General features: G+C 40.4%; 1 protein-coding gene across 2 annotated transcripts in view; it reads right to left on the reverse strand.

Annotated features, from left to right (window-relative positions):
• Positions 1-2,232: 2,232 nt before the first annotated feature.
• LOC106523340 (protein FAM126B) overlaps positions 2,233-12,213 on the reverse strand; it is a 41,306-nt gene continuing 31,325 nt past the window's right edge. Inside the window, exons 11-13 of one of the 2 annotated variants that reach the window (XM_014016731.1) lie at positions 10,121-10,277; positions 9,237-9,404; positions 2,233-6,047 (exon numbers count right to left, since the gene is read on the reverse strand). In XM_014016731.1, the coding sequence (XP_013872185.1) occupies positions 5,422-6,047; positions 9,237-9,404; positions 10,121-10,277 (951 nt within the window). In that variant the 3' untranslated portion in view covers positions 2,233-5,421. The remainder of the gene's footprint in view (positions 6,048-9,236; positions 9,405-10,120; positions 10,278-12,213) is intronic. The other variant, XM_014016732.1, reaches the window with a different exon arrangement.

The raw sequence follows: 12,213 nt of genomic DNA on the forward strand, positions 1-12,213 counted from the left end.
GTGCCATTCCACATTATTACAAATAACTTCATTTCTGGACATTTATGGTTTGATTTCTTTGTATGTATGGATCACTTGGGTTGTTACCGACATCTGTTGAACATTTCATGTCATTAGGACCTCTAGTAATATATTTACTGAGAAAAATGGTGACGTGTTCAATACTTATTTTACTCGTATACCACAATCAAGTAACTGTGAAACTTGTGAAACTTGTTAACTTGTGAAAATGCCGCATGTATCAAAAATAAATTTGCCTTTGCATCTGAACACCCTGAAATCATCTCTGTCTCTTTAAGAACCTCCTATCGTTTCTGACACTCCCACTTCAGCACATCGTCCTATCAATCATAACAATGTTTTGGGGGAGGGGTGTCCTGTGGGACAGGAGCTCTGATACAGACTGAGCTCCAGGGAGGAGCTAGGCACAAATAGGCAGTGCTTTGTACCAGCAAGCATTTAGGCAGGTCTGGGATTTTTCAAACATGCATGAATGAGTCAAAGCAACACTTTGAATTAGGGCTGCACAATCAATAGGAAATTTAGTGTCATCGAGATAACAGCCAATATGCATATCGCAAAAACTGAAATAAATGTTTGGCTCAAAAGTTTGCATTTAGGAGTTTTGTCACTGAGACAAATCAATCAAATGGAGCCCTTCAAGTATTTGGCCAATTGGATGGATCTCTTTATATTTTTAAAAAATTCACGCTGGAATGGATTTTTTTTTGCTCTGAACCCAGAACACATCAACACTATACTTATGTACACGTGGACAAATATGTTGGTACCCCCTGTTTAATAAAATAAAAAACAACAATTGTCACAGAAATAAATCTGACAAAAGTAATAATGAATTTAAAAAAATCTATAAAAATGAACAAATAAAAGTCAGACATTGCTTTTCAGCCAAGCTACAACAGAATAAAAAATAAATAAAACTCATTAAACAGGCCTGGACAGAAATGATTGTAACCCTGAAAATAATGTGACCAGAGGGTCATGTTAAATAAAGATGTGTCCACTAATTATCATCACAGGTATTTTCAATCTTGTAAACAGTCAGTGGGCCTGTATTTAGGTCTACAGATACTCACTGTGCTGTTTGGTGACATGGTGTGGACCACAGTCAACATGGACCAGAGGAAGAGAAGGAAAGAGTTGTCTCAGGAGATTAGAAAGATAATTATAGACAAGCATGTTAAAGGTAAAGGTAATGAGACAAGCATGTTAAAGGTAAAGGTTATAAGACCATCTCCAAACAGCTTGATGTTCCTGTGACAGTTGCACAAATTATTCAGAAATTTAAGATCCACTGATCCACAGAGTTTCTCAAACTGGGGTCCCAGGACCCTCAGGGGTCTGCGAGAGGTATCTTAGGGGTCCTCAAAAAATGTCACTAAATTGTTAATTTGGTTTTTAGTTTTAAAAATGCATGGAGAACAATGAACTAATAAAACAAACATAAGAAACTTAATAAAAAATATATTTATTTCTGTGGCATTTGGGGGTTGAAATGACAATAAATTCTTTTAAAAACAGCATGGGGTTTATGAGGGGGTCCCTGGAATTTTTTTCACCCTTGTAAGTGGTCCCCAAACCCAAATAGCTTGAGAACCCATCAGTGTCGCACCATCCATCGTCGTTTGAACCAAAGTGGACTTAAGGGGAGACGACCAAGGAGGACACCAAATCATAAAAAATTCAGACTTGAATTTGTTAAACTACACATTGACAAACCTCAAAGCTTCTGGGAGAATGTCCTCTGGACAGATGGCAAGGCACATCAGCTCTATATTCAAAATTTATATTTATTACTTTTGTCAAATTCAAGTTATTTCTGTGACCATTGTGGGTTTTCCTTTCATCAAATGAGGGGTACCAACGATTTTGTCCATGTGTGTATTTGTTCATTTATCGCAAGTCATATCATTATTGCAATATTTGTTATGCAACATTGCAGGTTTTCCCCATTATCGTGCAGCCCTACTCTGAATATGTTTTAATGAGGGAATGACATGAGATAAAGCTCAAAAATGTCCATTTACCATAATACCCTGCATTAATTTGAATATGTAAGAGGTTAACTTAAAACTGCTTTTAATGATAAGTTAATGAAATGTAACAAAATGTTTGATGAAATCAGATTATTCAGATATGAAAACCAACTTATTAAAATTTGTTTCATCTTTATCTACGCAGTTTGCAACAACAAAAAAAAAAACAGCCTCAAACCATTTACGCCACAATATTTATTCAACAATATACAGATTTATCTCTCTCTACATCTCAGACTTATCTCTATATTTATCTCGATTTTAACTTTATACATTTTTTTATTTACAAAATTTAAAATAACTTTTTTCTCCATTTATACATCATTAGTACAGTGTTATCCAGCGGCTTCCCTTGAAGCGTCTAGATCAGACCCATTGTTTGTTGTTTCGATTTTTACACACCGACCGAGCAGCAGGCCGACAGGAGGGCTCAACATGCACCAAAAAACCTCGCAGGACAAATAAATGGTTTTACGGCGCTGCAACTTTTAGTTTAAATCTCTGCGCCCACCACCTAATGAGTAATCCCAAAAAAATGTACACAGAACAGAAATAAAAGAAAATGGGGAAAAAAAATGTTGCATAGAATCGATTCAAAACAAAATTTGGTGCTGCTTTTTTTTTAATTGTGGCTTTTTTCTTTGAGAAACTCCTGAGACCTTCCATAACCCATAAAGATTTTTTTCTTCCTTTTTTTTGGTTTTGAAACAAAAATAAGAATAAATAGCTGTACCCTTAGACTTTAAAAAAAAATAGCCTTGTGTTGGATGTGACATCCCCATAGAACTACTTTCAAGAGACTAAAACCCTGCACTGAGTGAATACACGTTTTCACATCTATATGTCATTTCTTTAACTATCTTGAGAGGTGGATGGATTAAAGTGCATTAAACTGCATGAAAACAGAGTCCACGGTAATCACATGCAGGATGGAAAATGAACTTTCTCCACCAGCCGTGCTGATTGGTCAAACACAAACATGAGGTTGTTTTCATAACAAAAAAAAGGAGGTTTCATTTGAAATGCAGGTGGACCTGTTGAAGCTTATTCTCTTTTTTTAAACAATCGCAGGCTGGCGTTCATTTCCCACCCCGATCACATGCAAAAAACACCACACACTGAGGGATATTTGTTACTCAAAGTCAACACACGGTACCAACACGACCGCTGGTAGCCTCGGCGTACGTGACGGAACATCGTGAGCACGTCAGTTTTTTTTTTCTTTTTAAAAGAAACAGCAAAACCGTGCCACTCGACTCCACGGCAAAGTACAGCAAAAAAACAAGAAACATGGCTCACAGAGTTACACAGCACAGGGATGACAGCTTATTCCAGAAAGCACAAACTACTGTTGCACTCGTGTTACAAAGAAACCCAGCTGGGTAGGAGGAGGTGAGGCCAAACGGACGAAAACCAGAGGCCTGAAATGTTAAAGGATCAAACGCAGACRCACAGAAATGACTCGGGACTAGAACAAGCAGCTGAGAGGGCTTCAAGCACACCAGGAGCTTAAATGAGTGTGATTTCCACCGAACTGAACTCTTTATATACATTTATCGCTCCACCTCATCCAGGAGAGCAACGCAACAGCTGACATCTACAGTTCGCAGATGAATACTAACTTATTTTCACTGTTCACATGTAAAACGTAACGACTGTGACAGTATTGTCCCACACTCTTAAAATTAAGAGAAAAAAACAAATTAAATAAGAAAAGGTGAAGCTGCATCTAAGGGCACGCAGAGCCAGGTGTCTGAACATCCCACTACATCGCCCCCTAATTTCAAATTAAGACTACACTGAAAAAAAGGCATTTTTAAATAAGACACTCGGGCAAAAAAACCAAGAACTAAACGGAAACTCCTCAAAGAGAGGACGCGTGTTGGCACATCTGGCTAAGACGAGGACACGGCTCGGGTTTGGCTCGCTGCTCTGAAACAGCTGTGCTTAGCGGAGAAAAACAAACACAAATGAAAAAAAAAAACAAAAAGAAAAGACAGTCTGAGCTTGAAGCACTACACGAGGCTAGAGAGCAATGTGCGCAGATGCAGGCATTTCACAGCAGAGAGGAAGTCCATGCACACAAAGATTTAAAAAAATTGCACTTAAAAGCCCATAACTTTAAAAAAAAAAAGAGAGAATTTAAAAGAAAATATTCAGGCTAATCCACTGGAAATAGTTGAGACCTGTGTTGAGCACGAATGAACTGAAACAATGGAAGRTTTTCAAATTATTACAGAAGAAAACAAAATTTAACATCATTACAGTTGAAGTTGGAAACTATTTGGGTCAGAATCCAGTTTCGAGGACAAAAGTAGGTAAAAATGTTTTTCTGATTGGTTGTTTTCAAACGGCAGGTGGACACACAATGAGGTAGAACAAAATGTTTTGCGACGSTCCAATCAGAACAGAACTGATGACGTGCAGTGACAACTATATGCCTCCAGAGGGCAGCACATAACCAGTTTTGACGTGACGCTGAGCACACGAGCCACAGTTKTCAACAAACACACACACACCAACAAGTGCTTTCAGGAGGAAGGATCCACGGAACAGCTGGAAACTAAAGATACAGTCGTTGCCTTTAGAGTCACATCAACAAGACTCAGCTTTAAGTTTAAAACCACAAAACAGAAGTCTCTTTGTGTAGCTGCACAGGAATGATTTCTTTACTTGTCAAAAAAAAAAAAAAAAAAAAAAGCTCGAGGCCGGACGAACTTTCACCACATTCCATTCTGGTTCAGGAACAATCCGAAAAGTTTCAAATCAAACGAGAAGGTTGCTTTATCTGCAACAATAAAATATAGATTCTGTCCAGGAATCTAAAGAACAAATGGGGTTTGACATCAAAACTAAAAAAAGAAAACCTTCTTTGGATTGTGATTTCAAATTTTGTTTTTTTCCTCTTTAAAACCGTATGACTGATTTTACTCATCGATAATGAATGAAGAATGATTGCACGTGAGCCCAGGAACGAAAGGAGAGAACCAGGGGAGTAATCCCCCGTTTCTCTCCACACGAGCGATGAGTTATTGCTGATTCTTTTTGACTGATTTAGTCAAGAACTAAAAACAAACTGAAATGTCATGAGAACTTGCATCTATGTGAGAGTTCGTTAAATGTTCCCTTTGAGGAGAGTTTGTGAGGAATGCTCGGTTTGGTCGGAGGGGAGGATGAACCGTCGATTACAACTTCTGATCTCAGAAACTCTCCAGCAAAAGCTGCAGGTCTCATTTTAACAGATGATAACGCTCTGGAGATCTGTTCCTACTTTATAAACACACATGTTTATGAACTGAAATGATTGGGATAAAAATGTGTGTGYGTTATGAATAGCTATGAGTGTGTTCTCCTGTGCTGGACATTAAACCTGGGATATGATCTGCATGTTGAAGCTCGGGGAGCGGGACTGCTGGGTCAGAGGAGCTCCAGGGTTCAGGAGGGCCTGGGCCTCCTCGGGCCTGTTTAGGTGCTCCTCCTGCAGGCTCGTGGTGGAGAGGCGGTGCGAGCCCCCGGCTAGAAGCCTTTCCCGCTCGGAGCCTGCTGCCCCCTCCTCTCGCTCGCCCTCGCCGCCGTTCAAGCTGAAGTTCATGCAGTCGAAGGACTTGCTGGACGAGGCGCTGCCAGTCCGCACCAGCGGGGGCCCCGCAGGGAAGCTCAGGTGCTTCTTTATGGGACTGAGGTGGATGGCGTCCGGGGGCGACTGCTGCCTCTGGTGGTGTTTCGTCCCGGCGGCCTGCGGCTCCACGGTGAGCTCTGCCTGTTTTTCTGCCTCCCTCTCTCGCTCCCTCTCCTTGTCCCGAGCCAGGCGAGCTGCGAGGGCTTTCTTAATGCTGCTGCTGCTGCTGTTCAGGCTGCCGCCGCGCGGACCCACACCCCGTCCAGACTTTGTGCCGCTGGGCTGGCTGCTGTTGGACGCCCCGGAGGAGAAACCTTCGTCTGGGTCGTTGATGTTGAAGGAATCCTCCCCGCCGCTCATCCCATCAGCATCTGAACAGGAAGAAAGGGTTAAAAAAAGACAGAACGAGAGAAGAACAGAAACTAGAAAAAGGCTAAACGGATGGAAATGAAGTGGGATCTTTGTAAGTTCTGTGAAGCAGACTCAAATTTCAAATGTCTTTTTTTTACAAACTCAATTTTAAAAAAAAGTTAGGACTTTTTTTTTTTACTTACATTTTACACAAAATCCCAACTTTTTCAAAAATGTGGTTGTATAAAAAGATGAATGTTTTTCATCTCAGTTTGGACAGGATATAAAATGTAAATAATAACAACAAAACATCAGGACTTTCAGTCTGTTATTCATCTTAAAAGACAGAAAAGTTCTTAGTTTTCATTTATCGTTTTATTATTGTGCTATTTTGTTTAAAAAGTATGTTTTAATTTAATTAGAGCCAGCTGCTGCTTCAATATCTTAACACTAGTTTCTGATCATCTGGCATAAATGACTAAAATCTAATCTGCAGACTTCAATAACGTGATAAATGTTTGTGAAAGTCTAAACACTGAGATCAATCTATTTAATAAATAAAACATAATTTATCTTCTTACGGCCTCAAAACGAATGCTGAAAGAGAAAAGAATGATGAATTATGAGGAAATAAAAACATGTTAGTAATAAACAGGATGCAGGGTAAAGCCTGTCGAAAGAAGAGACAGATAATCAGCTGTCTCCGTCATGCATCATTGGGACAAGCAGAATCGAAAAGGGAACGACAGACAGAAAGAAAGAAAAGAGGGAACTGATAATAACTGAACCGACATGCATATAACATGAGGAGAAGACACATGCTCTCCTGCCCCGCCCCTTCCTCCCGCAGCGTCATCGGGGTCGGCCAGCCGGGACCAGCCTGGGCTCCTCATCAGATCCATACTCTCCCAGTCACACCTGACGGCCCACAGAACTGAACACTCTCACAGACTGACCCACATAAACAGGTACAGACTCCAAGTTTCAGATTACAGCTAAAGATACATACTATTGGTTCCCACTTGTTTCACATGATCACTATTTACTTCAACCTGCTGCAGCACTGTGTGCTGCTGACAAGGAGCATTTTAAAACTCTGTCCTGGTGGTGCGTTCAAGGACCATCTGGACAACTACAATTACAGAGATCTCAATTCAGATAAATGTATATTAATAATACGAAGTCCTGAATACATTCACAATTTATTGCCTTTTTTTAATATAAAAAAGTAAGATGTATAAAAGACGCTCAAAAAGGAAAATAATTAGGTCCTCTGGTCGGTTTCTTCTACCTGAATTACTGAGATGCATCAGAACATAAAAGATGCTGTCATTTTGTAACAAACCTAACTGAAAAACGTTACTTTTGAGTTATTTAGTCCTCATCATTGGTCAAAATAAAAAACAGGACTAACATCTGTAATTTGTCCTGATGCATCTCAGTAATCCAGGTAAAAAATCAAAAGGAAAAAAATTGTATAGGTCCTCTGGACGGGTTCTTCTTTAATGAAACGTTTCGTCTCTCCTCCAAGAGACTTCTTCAGTCTGAGAGTTTCAGGCAAAATTCAGGCTTTTAAGTCCTGCCTCCAGGTGACTGATACTTACATCACATGGCTATGGTTCACAGGTGACTCATACTCACATCACTCACATCATACTCACATTACATCTGTAATTATTCACAGGCCAAAGTGAAAACATATAATAAATTACACAAAATAACTGAATAAATGAGCCTGAATCTATTTTTATATTTTGGTATTTAAACAAAATTTTAGTATCAGAAATTGCAGAACAAAAACAAAAGAGCTAAAAATAAGACATTAAACTAAAAACATTCTACCTGTAGTTTGACTAAAGTTTAGTTTTGTGAGGTTTATTTGGTTTTTCAACAATTATTGTGGCCATTAGTTGTCAATAAATAAATGTGAGCCTAATTATCCTAAACTTAAAGTATCCAATAATTTCAAACCCACCATCAACTCAGTTTGTTTAACAGCAGAACAAATAACTTCCACTTGAAATATTTAACCCAAAGCAATTCTAAGTTCATTAAATACATTTCTGTCCTTAAAGAGGGCAAACAATCCAAATAACAATAAATGGGAGGAAATTATTCTGATGCAAAGTAACAGCTGAAATGTGCAAAGTCATGATAAAGTAACACAGCTCTAACACAAATGCACACACACACAGACACACACAGAGCGGCTGATCAGTTGTACCTGTGGCAGATTTCAATTCAGTGAAACACGCTTTGTTTCCCTGCTGCATCTGCACTAAAGTCAACAACAACAAAAATAAACAAACTACCGGAAGGATATTGGATGGTGCTCAAACAAACATGAAAATAAGTTGACCTTCAGGCTCAGGATTTAAAAACAAAAACAAACGAACACGTTTGAGCGTGAGACAAAATGGGCCACAGAGTCCTGGCTCAGATGATCAGTCTGTCCATTTGGCCTTGTCACTGGAGACGCTAAGGTTCCAGCGTTTGGTGTTTTTCCCCTCGTTCTGAAATCACTGAAGCTTGCTGAGTCACATGCATGCAGGGCTCATTCTCACTCACTGAGATGAGGACAAATAATTTGCATAAAGCTGCTAAGACTTAAAAAAAMCCCAAATTTTTCTGCAGACTGGCTGCAGCAGAGGGGTGCTGCTGGCCTGAAAGACCAAACATTTGGTCTGATCAGACACAGGCAGGAGTAGTGCAGGCACACGATGTCATGATCTCTGTGCCAAATCATCTACATCCCCTAATAATAATCACAAAAAAATAAAAAATAAACAATCCAAGGAGAATAATGATCAGAAATGGAGAGTTGAGAATGAGAAAGCCCACAGTTGGGTGTTGTAAACATGCTCAGTGAGTGACAAAGACAGGGTTCTGAAGTTGAAGGACTGATGAGGAAGAAGATGACGACCGGTTCATGCAAAAACAGCCTCTAGCGACACTTCCTTCAACCCCAGAATAGGCCACTCCTCCACACGTAAACACAGCAGAAAGTAGCAATGATCTGTGGTTGGCGGGCTGTTGGCTGAGGGTCTTATTGACTGGATGAGTTAGTATACTCTGGGGAAGTCAGGAGGCAGAAACAACGGGAATGGAAGAGTTAAAACGCCTCAAGCTGAGGAGTGGGAGGGTAGATCACAGGGTCACCGCTTCCCAGAGACCCTCTTTTCCCACCAGTGGCCACCCCTGTCCCCTACCCTCAAGTGTGATGGGGGGAATGATGCTGCTGCTGGTGCTGTGGTGGCTGTGATGCCGCCTCCCTCTATCCTCGTTAGCTGCAGGGTCCCAGGGAGGGTCGTGGTGGACGAGGCTAGCAGAACTGAYGAGGAGGCTCAACTCTGCTTCGGTTGAGTAGTCAAAACAATCTGAGAGTCAACAACACAGATGAGGAAATGTGGTTCTTTAGTAGCAAGCTTCAATCAGCGCAGGCCTTTTCCTGGGGATAGCTACCCTAAAATGTACCTACATTTCTTTTATGGACTATATTTATATACATATTTTTTAAGTAAAATAAAAATCGATAGCATTTTAAAAAATTTCCACCACGTCAATCGTCCATTTATAGGCTCCAGTAGCACCATTTGGCTGCTTCATTATCCAGAACTGACAAATTATTACCATTTACTGGTGACATAAAGCACACRATGCACTTAAGACATAAAAAGCAACAAAAACAACAAGGAGCAGTGAGTGGAGGAAGCACTTTAACACAGCAGCTATATGAGCACATATACAAACAGTAACTGAGATGAAACACCATTTAGATGATTCTAATGGTGTGACCCGTTTATAAAGAAAACAGGTTTCCTTCTCACTGCTTGAGACAAACACCACAGAGGTAGTTTCTCACCAAATAAGTCCATCTTGCGGCCTTTTGTAAATTAGAAAAAAGCAACAAACTGTAAGCTTAAKTATGTCTGAATGTGCTCTTTTTACAACTTTATCCACAAACTAAACCTACGACTTTAAACTAACAATAGAGCATTTTGAACAGCTGTGTTATTCTTGTTAAAATCTGCTGAGGTCTGGTTCACTACAGTGTGCTGAAGTCATAAAGACTGGCAGCGTTTTCTGGTCTTACCCGCTCTCTTCCAGCGGTGGCGCCGTATGGAGGCGGTGGTGATTGCGGAGATGGATATACGGCTGATGGTGGGCGTCACCTCCACCTGAAGCACCTTGCGTCCACGTGGATCCTCGGGAGCGTTTTCCGGCAGCGAGTTTTTCATGGCGTTTCCCAGCTGATGTAAAAACACACACAGAAAACATCCAAGTCCAGCTGGTTTTCTTTTTATTTATATTTTGCCATCAAACTCCTTCCATAAATGCCGTGCTTCTTTAACCATTCACTTCTCAAAATGTTCAGTTCAATCAAGAATGGTGTTTTATTACCTTTTTTTTAACTATTTCGCTTGCTGACACAGTGAGATATTCTCAAATATTAAGATAATTTTTTAAATGAGAATCTACTTCAGCGTAATTACTCTATTTTTGTATTCTTATACCAACCTAAGCTTTTGGCTGTGGATTTGCTAATTTCATATTATAGTGAYGGCTTAGCTAATTTTAAATTTCCACCAGAGTTTTGTTATTTTGACTTTTAGCTTCAGCTTTTCTTTTCTTTAGCYTTTAGCCATAGTTTTGCTCATTTTAGCATTTAGCTGTTCAACTAATTTTTGCTTTAGGCTCCAGTTTTGTTTTGTAGAGCTCAAAGCTGTTTTTATTTAAATACCCATTTTAGCTTTAGCTACAGATTTACTCATTTCAACTGCTAGCTATTATTTTGCTTAATTTAGCAATTTACAAATGTTTTGCTAATTTTGCTGTAGCCCTCCAGTTGGTTTAGTGGTCTGGCTCACTCTCCAACAGGCAGCCGTGACTTGTACTTGCTAGCTTTGATAGCGCTGCGCTAAAACAGCAGGACTACACTTTGGTTAATTTTTACTTTTAGCCTGCAGCTACAGTTTATCAAATTTTTCCTGTTAGTTAGGATTTAGCAAAATTTACCTTCCAGCTATKATTTTTTTTCTAATTATAGCTTCTGTTCAGCTTGTTTCACCTTTTACTATCTGTTGGCACAGTCACTTCGCATTGAAAAGTCTCAACAGCCTCAGCAGTCCGAATGCTAATGGTGGATTCACACCAAACGCGTTTTGAGCTGCAGGAGCAGCCAGTTTACATGCAAAGTCTATGGAGGACGCGCCTCAAGGGGTCGTGCGTCGCGTCACGTACGTTTTGGGCGGCGCGCTAGGAATGCGGAAGGGGCTGCAGAGCATTTTCCGTGCATGCGGTGCTGCGAAAGCAGTTGCCGCCCAAGTTCAAAAACCTGAACTTTTCGCCGCTCAACGCGTCTTGACAACCAATCAGAGAGACTCATTTTTCCCCATGACAGTTTCCTGAATGTTGCCCACTAAACCGAAACAGACGGATAGCTGAAATCGACCGTCTGAAGTTGGATTTTCTGGCAGGATATATAAGTGCCGATGTGGGTCTGCTGCTCGGGACAAAAAAAAAAAAACGGCTGTCAGCTCGCAGCTTATGGAGTGGCAAAACTAACCGGAATTGCCTCTAAATCATCTAGTGAATTAATTATCTGCTGTGCGCAACGTTCGCTTGCTCTTTAGTAAATAAATCAAAGCCATTTTGTTTATTTTATCTTTATTTCACCCGGCGAGGACAGACCGGAAAAAAACCAAGACGCTCCTCCCTCTTCAGACGCGCGTCTGGTCTGCGTCCCGGTCTGAACATAGTGCGTCCAGCTGGAGGCGTTGGGTGCTTTTTCACTGCTCAAAACGCGTTCGGTGTGAACGTAGCATTAGAGGTAAACCATTCCAAAGGTTTGGGGCAGAAACTGCAAAAACCCGATCACCTCTAAATTTTAGACTACATCTAGGAACATCTAAGAGAATCTGGTTGGATGACTGAAGTGCTCTAACAGAAGCGTGGATGTTAATGAGATCACACAGGTAGGCTGGGGCCAGAGCCATATTCACCATATGTTTATATATAATGAAAAATCAGCTTTCTTTACTTATTTAAATCTGGGGTGTTTTAGTGGCAATTTGTAGGAAAACTGTAAGAAGACATATTTTACTTTGTTGGTTTTACAAACTCTAGCCATATTGATGCAGACTGCACATGTCTGACCCACACACACACACACACACACACACACAC

This window comes from Austrofundulus limnaeus, unplaced genomic scaffold, assembly GCF_001266775.1.
Source record: "Austrofundulus limnaeus strain Quisiro unplaced genomic scaffold, Austrofundulus_limnaeus-1.0 Scaffold152, whole genome shotgun sequence".
In the NCBI taxonomy this organism is placed as follows: domain Eukaryota; kingdom Metazoa; phylum Chordata; class Actinopteri; order Cyprinodontiformes; family Rivulidae; genus Austrofundulus; species Austrofundulus limnaeus.